The 18,114-nt window shown below is 44.2% G+C and overlaps 1 protein-coding gene across 1 annotated transcript in view; it reads right to left on the reverse strand.

Moving 5' to 3' along the window:
* Nucleotides 1-18,114, reverse strand: part of LOC135903084 (nephrin-like) — a 342,159-nt gene that overhangs the window by 303,529 nt on the left and 20,516 nt on the right. The window contains exon 2 of the mRNA XM_065433454.2: nucleotides 12,480-12,808. Within this exon, the coding sequence (XP_065289526.2) occupies nucleotides 12,480-12,684 (205 nt within the window). The 5' untranslated portion in view covers nucleotides 12,685-12,808. The remainder of the gene's footprint in view (nucleotides 1-12,479; nucleotides 12,809-18,114) is intronic.

Raw genomic sequence — 18,114 nt, forward strand, 5'->3', positions numbered from 1 at the left:
CGCTCCAAGTCCTCCTGAACGTCCTTCGAACATGTTATTGGTGTCTGTGGAGGGTGTGCCTTTGTTAGCTCTGATTGACACGGTTACCACGGTTGAGACGACGCTTTATTCCAAGAAGGAAAAATGGCGCCGACGCAAAACGAACACGAGCCGATGATTGATGATGACTTTGTACAGATGAAGATGAAGTCCGCATAAATGCTTACAATATATATATATATATATATATATATATATATATATATATATATATATATATATATATATATATATATATATATATATATCGTCAGAAGCCAAGAGACAATACGGTTAATTACTTGCACCTACTAAATGAATTGAACAAATGATACATTAATAGAAATCAACGTGGGCGAAAAAAACAACTGGCCCAGGTGGGATACGAACCCACGTCTTCGTATTTCACTAGCCATGCTCTGCTACTTGATCTACTGCGGTGCAGTTTTCCTATCCACTTTTTGGGGTATTTATGTTTTTACTACTAGAACCAAGCCTGAAAGTGTTAGACAGCGCCAGGCAGACAGACAAACCATTTATTTCGCGTTCCGTTCTTACAAAGAAGAAAAAATGCAAGAACTGTGCACCACTATTCATAAACCTCGGCGGCGGATGTGGAACATATTTTTCTGCCGCAGGCGTCACGAGCACGTGATGTATTTGCGTGACGGCAGCTGGTCAACAAGCCCACACATGCTACCTGAAGGCATCAATGTTGCCAGATTGTGAGAATTTCATCCCGGTAGCAAACTGGCGATGGTGTTGCGCTGTGAGAACTCGCGAAATGACGGGTTCAGCCCCACATGGGGCGACCGCTATTCGAATGACGCAAAATTCAAAAGCGCCCATGTACTAGAATTTTAGTGCACGTTAAATAAGACACACCGGTCAAAATTACTCCGGAGTCTCCCGCTACAGCGTGCCTCATAATCAGATGGCGACTGCAGCAAGTAACACGCGAGAATAGGATATGTGTGTACACAAAGATAAAAGCCTTGACGAAAGTTGTTGAAGGGCTTAGTACTCCGACACCCCTCTGCTATCGGGACTCGGAGGCCAAGTCATCGAGATTAAAGCAGCCAAGCGGCAGCAGCAATGCCTAGTGGACCGCGACTAGAAGTAATTTTAAAGGCAGACTATAGTTCAAGCATCACAAAAGTCGCTGCATGAAAGCGGTCAAGGGAGAAGCACACGGCAGGCCTCATCTCCCTTCGCTCTCCACGCATGATCGCTTTTGTCTACTCCATCAACCTCACGCCTCCCTATTATTTCTCTTACACAGCAGCAGGCAACCTTAATCTGCCTTTGATGCCCGCCTTTGTTTTCTTGTTTTCGTTACTCTGCTCGTGGTAGCTCCCGTGTAGCAAATTGCGGATCTCTCGTAATTTAGCGCTTACTGCATGAGACATTTTCGCTATTGTTCATATTTATTTTACGCTAGACACAGTGTTTGCGCGTGAAAGGTGACACACGAAGGAAGGACACAGACACAAAGAGCTCGTTTGTGTGTGATTGTTAGCGTGTGTCCCCTTTCTTTCTATGCCTCTTTCTGAGGCGATAAAAAAATTTTAGCAGACCCCATGAGCTAGTTCAACAAAAAGTCGATTTGAACTATATATTGTATGTTTTGCCCAAACTTGCGTTGAATTTTATAAGCCTTCAGAATGCACGTTTCTTATTCTCTCTCTGGATTACAAGGATGATTGCAGTAGAAATTACTGTGAAATGTGAGACGCCAGCTTCACGATAGAAGAAAAAAAAGAAATGCCTAGAAGAAAAAAGCTTCTTACTTTGTTTTCTCTTCCTGGTCTGATGTTACTTAGGAAGCCAAAATACGAACTTCATTACTCTCCGTTGAGACCTGCCGGCACTTACAACACGATTCCGTTTGCAAAGTAGCAGGCTTTCACAGATAAATCTAACTCCTGTATTTTTTACAATGGCCAATTCATTCAATGATGTCAAGAGTAAATGTGAGTTTATCAAATACGAACACAGACAGGACTAATGTTCAGGCGCGCTCTTTGCGCGATCTTTCTGCCTTTTTTAATCATTGTTCTTTCTAAAATAATTGGGCCAACAGTATGTACGTTCTATGCAAAACGTCCAGCTGCATATATTACGACATTACACCTTGGACCGTTCTTTACTTGTGTTTTGTCAGAAATTGTTCTTGGGCGAGTTAACAGTTAGTATCTTGAGGTACAAAAAATAAAGAGAGCGAGAGAGAAAGAGGATGACAGAAGAAGGGAATTTATGCAAAACATGACCTAGACATACGTCTGACCTGAATTCTTCAAAAAATATTCGCATGCTGACCAGAGCACATGCGTAGACGCGTTGTCAATGTCGTAATAAACAATGATACGTAAACCTGTATATCGCACAAAACCACATACCAGAAAATATTAAATGGTTAGTGCGTCAGGAGGAGTGAGAGCGCCGTCAAGTACACTTGGAGACCAACTTCTCTATTATGACACGCATTCACGATACCTCTTTCGGGTTTCGTTCCTACTTCCATTGTAATAGAAATATCGGCAAAACACGCAATGAAGCAGTTCCTCTCAGCGTGCCTCAGTAGGTGCCCAGCCGTGCTACTCAGGGCCAAGTTATAATGGTCACGCAATCTATCATTCAGGCTACCTCCCGACAGCGTGATCATTGAAAGTGAGTGACGAAACTCTGGGATAATTGAAAGCAAAATGCTTTGTTGCTGTTTGAGAGCTCGGTGTGTGCCACCAGAAACAAAAAAGAAGTCAATAAACGAAACGGTTTTATAATTACTCGTAAATGTGACTCTCCCAAGCACGAGCATACATTGGCGTTATGTTCAGAGAAATTTTGCTCGCAATCGTTCTGCTTCTTTTTTCAGTTTTTTGCAATCAGGACTATTATTGCGCTAAATGAAGTGCATATTTTTTGTTTATAGTAACCTTAGAGAAAATGGCTGTCTTTGAACAATGGGCGGCTGTCAGTAATTTACTTAGCGAGTAGCGTCGAAGAAAGAGCTGAAAACGAAACTGTTCGTAGTCGAGGACATGAAACAATGGACTTGTGCAAAAATATTCCTACTTTCTGCCTCATGCCATCTCTTCCCAGTGCGTGTTTCCTGCAATTCTCTGAAAACAGCCTTTAAGATCTGTAAATATTGCTTCACCCAGTACAACTTCTGCTCAGGGCAAAGCAACATTGCAGCATGCGCTCGGGATGCCAATAGTTATATGCTGACGGGTAACTTGTCTATTACAAAGTAGATGTTGCCAACTTGCCACTTTTCAAATGTGGTACAAACATTCTGCTGACACTTGTTCTTGTTTGCCCCATGTTTAAAAAACAACATTGTTCTGGGTGAAGACTCCTATGACACGGAATTTAAATTTATTTGCTTATTATCGATGTATGCGAGATCCCATCACTGCAATTTAGACAATGAAAAAAAGTCAAAATAAGAAATGAGGTTTAAGAGAAGAAAAAGAAATATTGAAACGTTTGGCCAGAGGAATTTCGCTCTGGTTCTTTTACTGCCAAATCTATTGATTAGTCTCGCCTACGAGCAGACACACTTCAGTGACGCTCAAAGAATGGATCTCCCCACAAAAGAGTAAGCAGGGCACATGTGACCATTTCTGTGTAATCACCTGGTTTATTGTATAATGAAGTCACGCAGTAGCACCATCGCTAAGAGAATCGCTACTGGCATAACGATCAACAGAGGTCAACGAAATACCATTGGCCTATGTCCCTGTTCCTTAAGGCACCTGAAGTGACTCATTCTACATATACGAATGTTACGAAGTCTTCAAATCAAGTTACCCCAAATGTGAACGTTGACTTGCATTTTCTCCTAATATCATTTATCGGTCACTCCCAAAGCACTGCTGGAAAGTAAACTGACAGCACCGTCACTAAAGCGCACTGGAAACAAAACAACAGTGTTGCAGGAAGCGGATACCTCTTCAATTCATAGTCGACAGGTAAAAAATACTTATCTTGGCCTGCCAAATAATTTGAACCCGTCAATATAGCATCCTCTCTCAAAAAACTTTATTTATAAGAACAATATGAAAGAGTTAGAATGCTGCTGAAGGAAAAGAATAACATCTCGAATCATTAAACTAAAAGCAATGCCCTTGCGACCAAAGTGATACCAGAATAGCTGCTGTGGATCATACCTCTTCAAAGAAGCTGTGCACCAGCTGTAAACGTGCATTAATTACCTGATCATTGACAACATTTTTTATGAAGGGTATTGGTTTAGGGTGGCGACTCAATTGCACTATCATTTGCTTAGGAAAGAATATTATCTGCGAGAAGGCAGCCTAAATAGAAGCCGTCATGCTGAGGCAAACGAAATGCTCGCCGAGACATCACTGGTATGCATTAGGTACGATTATTTCTTTCTCCTTGTCATGAAGCATGCAGTTGAAAACGTGTCTGGTTGCACGCACAAAACACATCCCCAAAGGCACTCAGAAGTCCCGACTTGAAAACATAAACATTTGGTGACGTATATAAAGCAAAGCAATTGAAGGCGCACTAAGCACGTTATGTAAATAAAAGATGAAAAAGAAAGACACCAGAAGACCTCGAAGCAAAACAGCAGCGTTGAACGGCTACTGTCATCTGGCCAAACAGAAAAAAATCCTGTTGCGCAAGGAACCGGCTGACCAGTTTAGACGAACAGGGTAGATGTAGATCCACAACAAAGAAAGGTCCTGTGATGACAGCAGCAGCACAAGAATAGCAAGAAAACGTGATTTGCATCGCATTTCACGAACAGGCAGCATAACGAAGACCAAAAACATTGCAGAGAGGAAAGTGCCGATAGTGAGGTAGACGAAAGGAAGTAAAACACATTCAAAAGTAAAACACAGGCGCCGGCTGCACCGATGTGTGATCCTCTCTTGGATGGGGACGGCAGCCCGAGCGCTCGCCTCGGCTTTATACGCTATAGAGCGTGGTATGCGTAAGATGGCACCCTTCGTCTTCCCTTTCGTTCATTCTATTTTGGATCGCGGATACGCCCAGTAAAAAAAAAAAAATGGAGGTCCTTGCGGCGATGGCGTAGCGGACAGCTGCCACGACTGGCCCGAAGCAACATTTTTAAGCTGAAGCGCCTTTCTTGACAACCCCTGTCCTCTTCCTTCTGCATACCACCAACGCTCACGCTCCTTGGCGCGTCCTGCTCACATCTCCTCATTTTCCCCACCGGTTTTGGTAGCGTGCGTGCCTGCTTCTTGGCTGGTGCACGCATGTCTGCCTGAGAAGGTAAGTTGGCCTTTGTTTATGAAGAAACGGCACACAAACGACTGAGTGCTCCTTGTGCACCTACATGTCGTTACCGTGAGTCTCGTGAAAGTTTCGTTTGAACTGCTTTTGTCCCTTCTTTTATATATTCGGCATTTGCTCTCACTAGCATCCGAAACGACACACGAATAAATCACATGATGTTTTCAGTATGGTGAAAGAGCTATGGCCCTTCTCCTCTCTGCGCATTTTGACACTAAATTTTGCTACGAAATTCCATGCAATACAGAGAGGTTGAGCAATATTCTAGCATCTGTTGACTCTTTGTTGCTTAAATAATCGGGGTGTCGTTTAAGAGGTTTGAGGTATTTTGAGAATACCCGTTTAGAGCATGATTTTAGCCCTCTGAAGTGTGCGATATACAGGTTGCTGTCTGGTGCCTTCAGCAGCAGAGATCAGACGCAAGGGTGCCGGTAACTTGCGGAATGCCAACGTCGAGGTTTGTTCTTTGCACAGAAATAACTGGACTCTCCATTCCTCTTACGCCAGGTGGCCGGTCACGCAACCTCTGGAAACTACGCAGATGTTGCGGTAGGCTGGATGAGCAATGGGTCTGTAGACTTCACGTGTTCACATAGGAGCACACTATAGCATATGCACAAAAATCTTCTTTTTAATCCTCCCACGTCCGTCTGACTACACAACACCTACCCCCCCCCCCCCCATCGCCCCCTTGAAGAAGGCCAATTTCGCCACGTCGCAACAAAGGCAAAGGTTTGTTTCAACATGCACCTTATTCCTAACAGACGCAACTAAAGTGCCAGCTTTCGCAGTTGCGCGAAATGTTTCTTTTGAGAAAAAGGCGGCAGGCAGTTTTTACCTTACAGGCAGAAAGGAGAACGAAAAATGGCGTTCCGTTTGGAAAATTTCTTGCTATTCTTTGAAAGCGGGCCCACTTTGATGTTTGGAAAGCCCGCGCCTTATTCCTATTTGCATGCAGCGAGTTCTCCTGTCAGCGTTTGCAGAATTGAGTTTGCGCAAATGTGATTCCTTTGTTTAAGCTTTTTAAGGGTGAATCCGTGTGATGGAACCACTGGGACAAGCTTAATACAATGTGGGCGAGAGTCTACGTACACTAGCGTACCCTGGGGTGGCACAACGTTTTCAGCATGCCGACAACGAGACCAAAACTTAGTAATGTTGAAATACGTAATTTCGGTGACTATACGGAAGCCTAGCTTAGACGCTTCATATGCAGTCCAATAATTCTATCAGCGTGTCTGCAGGATTCGTCACAAAATAGCTCGGTATTTAACGCAATGCAGACATATTTCGTGAGATTTTTGTAGAGTTGTTGGAATTACGCACGGAACGTTTCAATAGGACTGGAGTTGCCTCGAGCTGTAAATTAAATTTTGTTATTGATACTGCGACCCGACTAAGGCATCTCGAAGGAACAGGTTAGAAATAAACATGGCAGAATACACATAGCACATGAACATAAGTTCAGCCGCTTTGTATAGCGGCTTCACATTCCTTCAGTGACAAACGCCTGATATGACCAAGGTACAGGTTCGAAATTCCAGCAGCACCAAGGAAGATGCCATGTTGCAGTCTCAATAGTTATTGCATCAATTGGTACAAAATTAGAGGGAAATAAAGTGTAGTCAAAGATGATTAGCAGCAATTGATGTTGCGATGAGTACCTGTTATGTAGATTCTAGAGTAATTACAAATGGCGTCAATTAGACTTAAAAGGCGTAGTTTCTTGCTCTATCAGAAATCCAAGGTTCACCAGTGTTGATTACTTCTTCCGCCCGCTTTTCCCTTTACAAACCACAGCCAATTGTGGACATCGCGGAACTTGGGTAAGAAGCCGCTGTACTGATCGTATGGTGCTGATAGCTACAAGAACACGACGCGCAAAAATGAATATTTTCTGCTGCGTACGCAACCAACTCCACTTGATTGGAGCTAGGCTTATACTGAATTACCCGAAGAAGAAGAAAGTATGTCGAAGAAGTACGTCGAATTCGCACGTTTTCTTTTGTAAGCGGTCCTTGCTGCTGCTCAATTAACTTCGACAATTATATGCGTAACATCAGAACTGGCTCGTATCTGCTCTTCTGAGCAGTTTTAGCCTTTGGCCTTTTTTTGTTTTGTTTGTGCATATGGGCCTTGGCTTTCTTGGGCAATCATATTCTTAATAATAGTAGGGTGAAACACAAAGGTGTACGACAGGTCATTTATATTTCGTTGAACATGGCTGAAACCATTTACCCACATTAATGTTTCCACGAAAATATATTCAATACTTTATTTCAGCTATTTCCAACAGTGAATTTTCACGCAGGTTGTTTACGCATTTGTACGCTTCATATCACACCTATATTCCTCGACACTGGAAGGCAAGGCGGTATTTAAGCCTCAGTTAAAATGCTCAATGTTAACATTGGTGAGTCACGCATTTCTGGGTGCTAACGGAACTGTATTCAAGTCCTCTTATTCTTGTTATTCCACGAATGTAATAAAACAACAGTAGTCGATTAATCCTTCACGCAATATATCCAGTGGTATAAGCAGTCCCAAGCACAAAGGTTTGCTGATAAAGTTGCCTTGTTTTTACGGATTTATTTATTTATATGCTTATTTGCAATACTGTCAGTCTCAGTGAGAGGGAAGCAGGTGTGCATTGTGTTACGCAGTTTCACAAAAAGTAAGAAGCGTGAAAAAGAAAAAAAGAGCTACTTTAAGCACTGCAAAAATCCCCAAAGACGACATGAAATACAATACTTTTGGTTAGTATAGTGCCACTTACTAAGGAATATATTATTACTAAAATTTGTATAAACAACTGTGAATGAATGACCGCTGTAAAATTACAGATGTTGTACATATAACAGCGTCGATATGACCCTCACTTGTCATTTACTAATATAAAAACTCTTTCTCTAAGACGCAACCTTCGGGAATGTCTCGGTCGTTTTTTTTCGCGTGTATACAATATTTGCGTTTCTATCTCCCCAGAAACAACAATGGTACAATAGAAAAAAAATTGTCTTAATATTGTAGCTAGGCAACGGTTCACAAAACATTGATTCGGTTTCGCTACAAGCTCTCCAACGGCACTTCAACTTTCTGGCATAGTATTTAATAGAGTAAAACTCAGCCAACTCCGCCGGCAATTCAGAACCAAACTGAAGTGGAAAAAAAGAAATCAGCGGTAACTTCTTGAAAATGGGTGTGAGCTTCGATATAGTATAACAAGCGCTCCTGCATTGAACTTAAGATGTACACAAACCTCATGGCACTGCAAAAGCAACAACGAAAATAGTAAAATAGCATATTCAGTTCTTTCTCACAAGAGCTTCCAAGTCACTCTGTTTAGAACATCTTCACTGCAGGAGAAACAACTCGGCTAATGACCCAAATAGAAGAACATTAATAATGTCCTATAAATAAACGGTAATGAACAGTCGACGTGTTCATAGGCAGCACGGCACACGGAAGAACACAGCTGCTCTCTCGCATTGCCTGCCAGTTGTATTAATGCACGAAAAAATTTAGTGAGGCGCAGCTAATTTTTCTGTGAAGTAAGCACAGATATCTCAAACAAAGTTTCGTGCAATGTGCTGTTCAAAACGCCTGTTTCTTATTGTGATAAGCTTTGCACTCTTGAGTGCTTTAAGAACAGCTCAGTTGTGTGGCTGCAGTATAATAAATAAGTCGCAGTTTCACCCGAATGGCAAGGCATCAATTGCGTCAAAAAATAGTTGACAGCCTTGCGAATTAAGGATAGTAATTTCATCGCCAATATAAGTTTCTAAGCATTTGTTTACTAACTAAATTAACAGGCGTGGTGTCACTGGCGCACAAGCAAACGCGAACACACCTCACTCGATGACGGTGGGAACTTACTTCCAAAACGTTGGGGTGAGAAAACGCTGCAGTAGCGGCGAGCGAATCCACCTGCGTGTTGCCTTTCGCTTCAACGCTGACTAAGTGAGGAAAACACAGCACGCATGGAGCTATCGGCACTCGCCTCATGCACTCTGTCCCTGTCACAGATCGCTTTCAAGTAGGTCCCGCGCGGCTACGCAGCCATACGCCGCATCATCATCATCAGCCTGGTTGCACCCACTGCAGGCCAAAGGTCTCTCCCATACCTCTCCAACTTCTGCGGTCATGTGCTAACTGTGGCCATGCTGTCCCTGTAAACGTCTTTATCTCATCCGCCCACCTAACTTTCTGCCGCCCCCTGCTACGCTTCCCTTCCCTTGGAATCCAGTCCGTAACCCTTAATGACCATCGGTTCACTTCCCTCCTCATACGCAGCAGCCACTGGTGTAAAATGCCATCCCGTCCCCTTCCCAAGGTGCCTTATGCGCGATGGATGCCGGCGCGCTTCCTCTCTGCTTTCCACCCTTGCGCAGTCGAGATTAAGCGGCTATGGACGGCCCACCCTCGCATGCTTTCACTTGCACATGCAGCATACGGCGCGCGGCACCAATGTTATCGCACTTAGAGTTTATACGGAACCTCATGGCGAGGCCGACAAAATGTGCCTGGAGTATTCATATAATTTAAATCGTAATAAAACTTCGAAAAAAAATGCGTGAAAAAGAAACCATTCATGAGGAGAACCTGTGAAGTTTCTTGCTACATGTTTGGGTCCATAAGGGAGAGACCAAAGAGGAGAGAGAAATACAGGGAGGCTAGTAATTGCAAGTAAATAAGTGCGAAGCGAACCAGCACACACAAAGCGACACAGGACGAGGCACGCCAAGAAAATTTCGAACAATAAACACTCTAAGCACCGCGTCCATTTGGTACGCAAGGGCCTTGCGTGGGTAAGAGTGTTATGTACTGCAGAGCAAACACAACCATAACAGTACGTGATGGATACGTGTCCACCGAGTGAACACGCATCCCATTCTTCATCCCATTCTGTCACTTGCGTCTCGGCAAGGAATAATTCATGATGTGCGCATCTTTTCGAGTAGCTAAGCCTACTGTAAGTTTGACTCACAGACCCACGCACGTATGACGTACACCCATTCTCGCACTGAGCAGTAAGGGCAGAAAACACGAATGTTCCTGTCAGCGAGCACACGCTGCGGCACGGCCAGACCCCCCCCCCCCCCCCCCGCCATAGATAAAAAAACAACAAATTTCAAGCACGAATATAACAAACTTCAATAAATCGGACAGACATGTTGTTCCCGGTATGCTTGCAACAACATTTGTGTGACGTCTACGCGATGTAATACAGGATTACCATATTTCAGATAATATTGGCTACGGTTATTTAATAGCAGAGTTCTACTTCACAGGAAATAACTTACGGTGTGATTTCATTCTTCGTTTTTATTTCTTTTTTTTATGAGAGACATCCTTAGAATCGGTCAGAGGAGGTCACTTAATAAAAGCGTAGATAGTAAGACATGTTATTGGATTAACGCTCATATCATTCCAACTTTACTAGCCACGCGCCTCACTTTAGCATCAATAGGTAGGGAAAGGCATCCAATGCTGGATCATGCGTTTGTGGTCAGCGCAGTAACAGGCGTTATCGTGCCACGCGCGACGCAATCGGAGCTAAATTTATCCTGACGCGAGGTGCTCAGAGAGTCGTAGCTCGGCCATATACACGTTTCTCTATCCGAGCAGGAATCTTCGTTCTTCAGGGAGCTTACTATGCCATAGTAGGTATAATTTGTCGGACTCAAGCCGGTGCTCCCCAAGAGTTATAAGTCTTCCATGTGCGAAATTTGCTACGGAAATTTCACGATTGCTCGGATACGGCCCCCCTGCGTTCAAAACGCATAGGCTAGAAATAGCGTGAAGAGGTTCAGACGTTAAGGCTCAGACGTGAAGAGACCTGCGTTCAAAACGCATATACTTGAAATAGCATGAAGAGGCTCAGAAAGCAGGACAAAGGGATATCCAACCTCTTTGACCACGCTGGAACGTGTCCGTTTCCGTTATGGAGTTCAAGCGCAGAAGATTTAGGCAAACGCTGAAGGCCCAATAATTTAATAGTGCGGCATGCTCGAATGTCGTAGGGCATTCTAGGGCGCCGCCAGTGGCTATAATGTTTAACCCAGTACTAAAATATACTTTACAGAAGAAATGAGCCCACTGCGATCAGGGAGAGAGCACAACTACAAGAACGCAAGATACCCACTAGCTCTACCAGTTTGGCGTATAACCTTCCTAATGCGAGAATAAATGTAACTTATGTATGTGACTACGTTTTTTCTGTGCCCTAGTGCCTAAACATTCTTTGCAGAATGCAAAAGAAGTTTCACGCACCCTACAGCGGGCTCCTTCACAGATACAACCAACCCGACTTTTTTTTTCAGTTGCGAGGCATTGAACTCTGCTTCCAAATTAAGGTCCCTACAGAACACGCGGCACCGGCTACGCCTACTCGAATGTGCTTAAAACAGTGGTGGCACTGTTTTTATACAGTCTTCAGATCTGCCGTTGTATACGCATGACAATTAGCGAATTCATCTCGGTGTGCCCTACTGTTAATATGGCCACCAAAAAAGGATCGCCTCAGAATTGGAAACAAAGACTCTGGCACATCTCAAGCAATGCCTGTTATCATCCCCTTTGGTTCGTTTATTAGTGTCAGTTGCCATACTGTTATGTTGTATTCGTTTCCATGGTTAAGGCTATTTCTCTGCATTGAACGCGCCACACATCGTGCGCTTGAGACAGCAGATTGCGCTTCGGCGCCTTACAGGAAACGAGGACCGGTTTAATGTTCGGATATTTTTTCCTTGATTCTGTTCATTTTTGCTCATCTGTCATCACATGCGGTCGGTACCGGCGATATATAACGGACAGAGCGCCACTCAGAGCATTGACGAAGCGCGAAAAAAATAACATTGGTATATGATTCCTTCATCATACGGGCCACCTATGTGATATGAAGAACTTACAACAGTGCGTCGTGAGACTACGCACCGAATGTATGCACTTTGACGACTGGGAGAAATAAAATATGGCGATGAGTACCCAGTCGAGTTGGCGTCAGCAGTCTTACCAAGTAAGCGACTTATACGTACATGCGCTCACGCTCGGAGTCGTCACGAAGCAATCCCTGCGAAACATAACTCGCCATACACACATACAAAAAAAAATGCAGTGCTCACTAAAGGCGTTACGAGACGGACGAAAGAAAGGCGACACCTTCTCACCTCTCGAATGCATCGACGACACTTCCGGCGCGCCCAAGACGAGCGCCAGCGCTGCGAGCACCGCAACGTTCGCCGTGTTCAGCGCTCGCGGTCGACGCCGACGCCAGTTCGACGAAGTGGGTCCGCGAATATCCGTTGTCGTCCAGCTCGGCCGATATCCACAGTAGGCGGCGACAACGCACGTCGCTGAAGACGCTGATGCCATCGCGCACAACGAGACGACGATACACTAGGCCCCATGGGGGCCTGCCACTGTGGGGCGGCTTCTCTGCAGTCCTCTCGTCACCTACATCCCGGCACAGAGACCGTTGGGCTATGAACTATGACACCTGTTCGAGAAAACACAATAAGGAGACTGACGGAGTCACTTTTTTTGCCGCCTCTTGTGCACTTTTCTAACAATCTACATACTTATGCGAGCTCGCAAACTTCGTCCAATGTCGACCAGCAGATATATACAGTCACGCTTATGCCTGAACTGATGTTCAAACTTTCAACCGAAACTAAAGCGTGGTTCACGAACCCATACCAAGTGCACATGCAAGATATGCATCTAGCGACATGGCGTACAGTGAATGGCGCCAGACACAAGCGCAGATAAAAAAAAAATAAGGACGCCGCAACAAAATGACACGAGACGCGAAAAATTTGAGCCCAGAGTAGAAATACGAATTCACACGATCCGATGTATCCCTTGAACGAGCGCGATAATCCTCAGCAGCGCGAATTCACGTCGCAGGGCGTCACTGGCCCCGCGCACCATCCCGCAGCCACTTTGGCGACATTTCCCACGCCACACACTGGTGAGTTCACGCGAGGAGCCAAGGCAGGACACCGCTCAAAGTTTCGCGCACTGCATACATACACAGATAAAAAAAAGCGTGCACACCGCTTTTCACAAGCCGGCACTTTCAGCACGCGCTTTCTCCAATATTCGATAGCACCGTGACACGTGAAGAGATGACGGGTGACTCGAGTTCACAAATGGAGAGCGAAACAAAAAAAAAAAGGCGAGGAGAAAATGCGCCTCCTGCAAATTCCTCTTCTCGTCGCTCGTCGCGAGAGATATCTCCGATGCACGGAGCTCTGGTCCGGGAGCGTAGCGCCGAACTCTTTGGACGCCGCGCACGGGCACCGGCGGCAGCGCCCGGTGCGTTCCCATAAACGCTCGGGAGTTGAGAATTGATCGCGCCCCAGCATTGGTGCGCCATCTGTGAGTCGCAGCTTAAGCTTCTTGGGTTTATGTCGCAGGACAAACGCAGACGTTCGGACGACGCTTACTGAAGGTGAACTCGGACATAACTCTGACAAGGCTTGCTTGCACCAATAACGACTATTAAATATCTTCTAGTTACTTCAGATTTATTTATTTTTTCGCCTTACCTCCTGTGGCACCGCTGAAAGCAGACAGGTTTTTCTGCATAGACACTGCGGCATGTTCTAAGCTTATTAATTTTTTTTTTCCTTTCCCGATATTCTTTCGCCTAGCAATTCATGAAACGTTTCTTTCAACGTAGACTTCTCATCGTAATACACCGTAAAACTGTCTGCATATGACTATCCCCACAAGCTTAGCAATACCCTTTCTATACAACGCACCTTTCAGGTGCTCTTTACTATTTGTGGTCGTTTACAAAGTAAGAGGCATATTTTGCTTGGGTACATATTTTAGAGACGGTTATTCATAAGGCTGACGAGAAGCAGAGAATTATGAACAAGGGAAAATGCTTGCACCTGGAGAAGTCTGAATTTGGCGACCACTAGCGCCTTGTAATATTGCAAGACCACTAAGAAGTCACTAATTAGCTGTCCCAAGACCTTATTCTTCGTATTGCGGAAGGCGATGCCGGCAACGACGGCAAGAAGTCCCTCATCGGCTTACCTGAAGAGAGGCAATGGAGGTTTAGGAGAAGCCACGTCAGCCGGTTAGGACCGGTCACCAAGCGTGGGAAGGCAAGTTTTTGTTAAAAGTAACATGTTCATTCCATCAGTGTCCTAATAAGGCCCCAAAACCCTGCGTTTTATACGGTGATAGCATATAGAGCACATTCGACCGGCGTCAAAAAACTCTACGGCGGTTATTAATTTACTTCGTGGTATCTATTTATTTTGCAGCAAACGAACTTTTAAATAATTACTGACGGCTTCTTTTCGGAACCTAGAATCTTTTCGCTATTTACCGCGCGTCGGATCCTCGCCTGCAAGTTCTCTCCTACCATGAAACACCAAGAAATGCTCGGCTACCATGAGCCTTCGCTGTGCCAAGAGAAGTTGGTAATATTTACAAGTTCGCAAAAGAACTGTATATTAAAATTTTGGGATCTGAACGAGCTCCATGCGTAGATATAATAGCAAAATAATGCGACGGCTAGATTCAAGTAACGGGAACACATACTCTCCTTTATTCGAAAAAAAAAAAAACATGACGTATAATGTGGGAGCGAATAAGGTGAAAACTAAAAATTTCTCGAAAAGAAAAAGAACTGACATCATACCTAAAATGTGGCCATGTCTTCATTTCATTTCATTTTTATTTCCTTAAAGACCCCCTGCAGGGGGTTTTATATAAGGGGTGGGTTTAACGTGAGAAAGTAAAACATTTTTTTTTCACGATGACAGGTGGGATGTAACGTTTTCTAGGAAGGTTGATGGACAGGTGATGGCTACAATTTCATGGGGAAGGTCGTTCCAGTCGCTTGCTGTTCGGAGGAAGAATGACTCATGATACTCATGTCAGTGAAAGGTGGCGGCCACAGAACTCCTCCTGAGAAAGGGCACGTTGTTTCTACTACATATCGAGGAAATCGGATCGAATTTGGCGTCACGACGGACACGCCTTCGTACAGTGTCCATCGTGACACACACAGCGACCGGCGATTGCGCCGTTTGTACGCACTCTCATGGATTCACAGAGGGACAGACGCGGGCGCAGGGAGGTGTCGTTCTGTCTTATGCAGTGCGATACTTATGTTGGTAGTGCTTATTTTTCATAAGTGACGTGATGCGCGACGCTGCGCAGAATGTGCGCCTGCATGAATCTAACAAATAGTTACAGCAGTCGATAAACCGCGATGAAGCGATGTGCTTTTATGTGGGGATGATGAATGTGGTGATTCAATAATATAAATAAGACGCGCGTGTGTGTGCGTGTGCGTGTGTGTGTGTGCGCGTCTTGCAGGAGAACCCACATTTAAAAAGAGAAACGATTATCAATTCACGCCATATCATTGTTTTCAATATTGTAAGCACGCAGCAATGCATCGAAAATAAAACAAAGAAAAATGCTGATGGTTGTCCTATTTGTTTTGCTCTTGTTTCCCGTGAAAATGTGAACGCCCATTCTCACGATATATATGGAAAATATGTTTTAGGGCACTAACTTTTGCACAATTTGTTATATCCATTTTATGCCCTTATTTATATGTTTGTGCTTCTGCTACGGTGACTCATTAGATGAATGAATTATTAACTAAATTTGTCAGTCGATCGATGGATCAATCAATCAATCAATGAGCAGAACGAGCTGATATGATATTAAGGCCGAAATAGTTACCACTGCAGGATCGGAAGGAACAAGTTACAAATCAGCGCTCTGAATGAGGCTCCGTTTATTTTTTGACAGGATTACAAATATGTCGCCGTGAGAAGTCTGGCACCTGAGTCATTTGCGAAATTGAAAGCGCAGTACAAAAGTCTCGCTGCAGCATCAATGAAACGCTGGTTCTTGCGAAATTCTTTTACAGCAATTATAAATGCACCGAGGATCATAATTTCACGGTCGTAATTGCGGTGCTTCTAGGGATTAAACACCCAGCTTCCTGCAACTGTGTCTAAAAAGACGCGCCACACAAAGAAAGAAAAAAAAAAGATTTCGAAACAACGCAACTTCCTGAAAGGAGGGCTCGTGTGTCGCGTTGCGCCACATCCTGGATGGCTTTCATTTATGTCGTAAGCGTGGCAGCACCTCGTCAGGTAACCATATTCCGGAAAGAGTGACGCAAAGACACACAGCGTTGGATCGGAAGCAGCCGTGCTTTACGTAAGCACTCCATGAAAACCTGTGTAATGGTGTCGATTCCGCCACTGAAACGAAATTGAGGTCAGCCGGCAGCCCGTATTGCCTATTTTGCTTGTCAGTGACAGTGTCTGACGTTTCAACGGCTCCTTGCACTTGTTTCTCTACATGATGAGATGTAATTGCTTCCAATAAAATTCCCAATTTCCGCAACACGTGTAGACGAATTCTGTTACTGGAGACCGTCGCTGTTCATAAACATCGTTAATCATTAACAAGTTGGTAAACAAATTGTCCATTAAGTCGTATACATATCCGTAGAAGAAAACATTCCCAACAGCAGTGCATGATCTATTCATGTGGATGGTTGCATCTATATTTGTTTTCAGAGATTGTCCAAAAGAGGCCAGGATGTTGATGTTTTGCTGACTCAAAACGCATCATCGGTACATGTTTTTTCTCGATAGCAGCTTACTCGGTGTGCTTACCATTTTACAACTCATGTGTGGCACGCGGTACCCTGCAATACAAAAATAGGGTTCTCGGGGTTTGAGAGCTATATTGGTATTAGTTGACGCGTGTTGGTTCAGAAAAAAAATATCGCACTAGAATTATTGATGCTTTAACAGACTCCTTGACGGATTGATCTGTGGGCATCTCGAGGCCTCACTATAGGACAGACGCCATATATCGTGGGACTCGCGAATGATTTTGACCACTGAAACGTTACTGCGTAGCCAACTGTATATTACACGAGCGTCTCTCCACTTTGTAAATGTTGCCACCGCGGTTGGAAATTGGAGTCACAAGCTGATGCTGAGTAGCAGAATGTAGCAGATGCTCAGCCCCGGCGCCAGATCAGGGGAAACGTGAATTAACAAAACTAGAGAAACTGTAGGCTTTACGAAGAAGGTATAGGTTGTCGAAAGACCCGAAACTGTACTCTTATGTGAATGATATACTGCAAGGCGCTCACAAAAAAGTGCAGAATTTTCACAAAGCTCGTGGAACAGGCAATACATAAACAAAACGATGAGTTTTTTTTCAATTTTTTTTTTCACTCTGTACATATGACAAAAGAAAGGGGTGAAACTGAGGACTACATTCAGGTGACGTGTATTCAAGATAAGGATACTGCTTGTTGTCCTTCTTGCTTGGCTCTGTTGAATGCTATTCTTCTAGTCAGGATGCTTCGGCGAATCTTCTATATAGGGACAGACACTGCCGCGTGAGGCACTGGCGCAAATAGAAAGTCATAACTGTGCCACGCTCACATGGCCAGGCTAGCGTGAGTACTGTAAATTTTCATCTGGAAAGGTGCCTCCCCGCATTTAGTTCATCATGTTTCAAGATTGAAGATTCTACGGAACTTTAAGGTAAATAATTAAACGTGCGATGCATTGGTGCAATAAGGTAAACACAACAGCGTTCTGTGATGAACCTGCTCGCCAATTCGAGTTGCTGGCACAATAAGACATAAAATTGTCGTTAAAATGGTTCAACGCGTGAGCATTACTCTTCGCAAACCTTAGGTAACCAAGAAGACATGTGCAGAACGCTACAGTGTTTCTTAATGACGCCTACCACTTGTAATTACACGGCTAATTTCTCACTTTGTAT

This window comes from Dermacentor albipictus, chromosome 1, assembly GCF_038994185.2.
Source record: "Dermacentor albipictus isolate Rhodes 1998 colony chromosome 1, USDA_Dalb.pri_finalv2, whole genome shotgun sequence".
NCBI lineage: Eukaryota > Metazoa > Arthropoda > Arachnida > Ixodida > Ixodidae > Dermacentor > Dermacentor albipictus.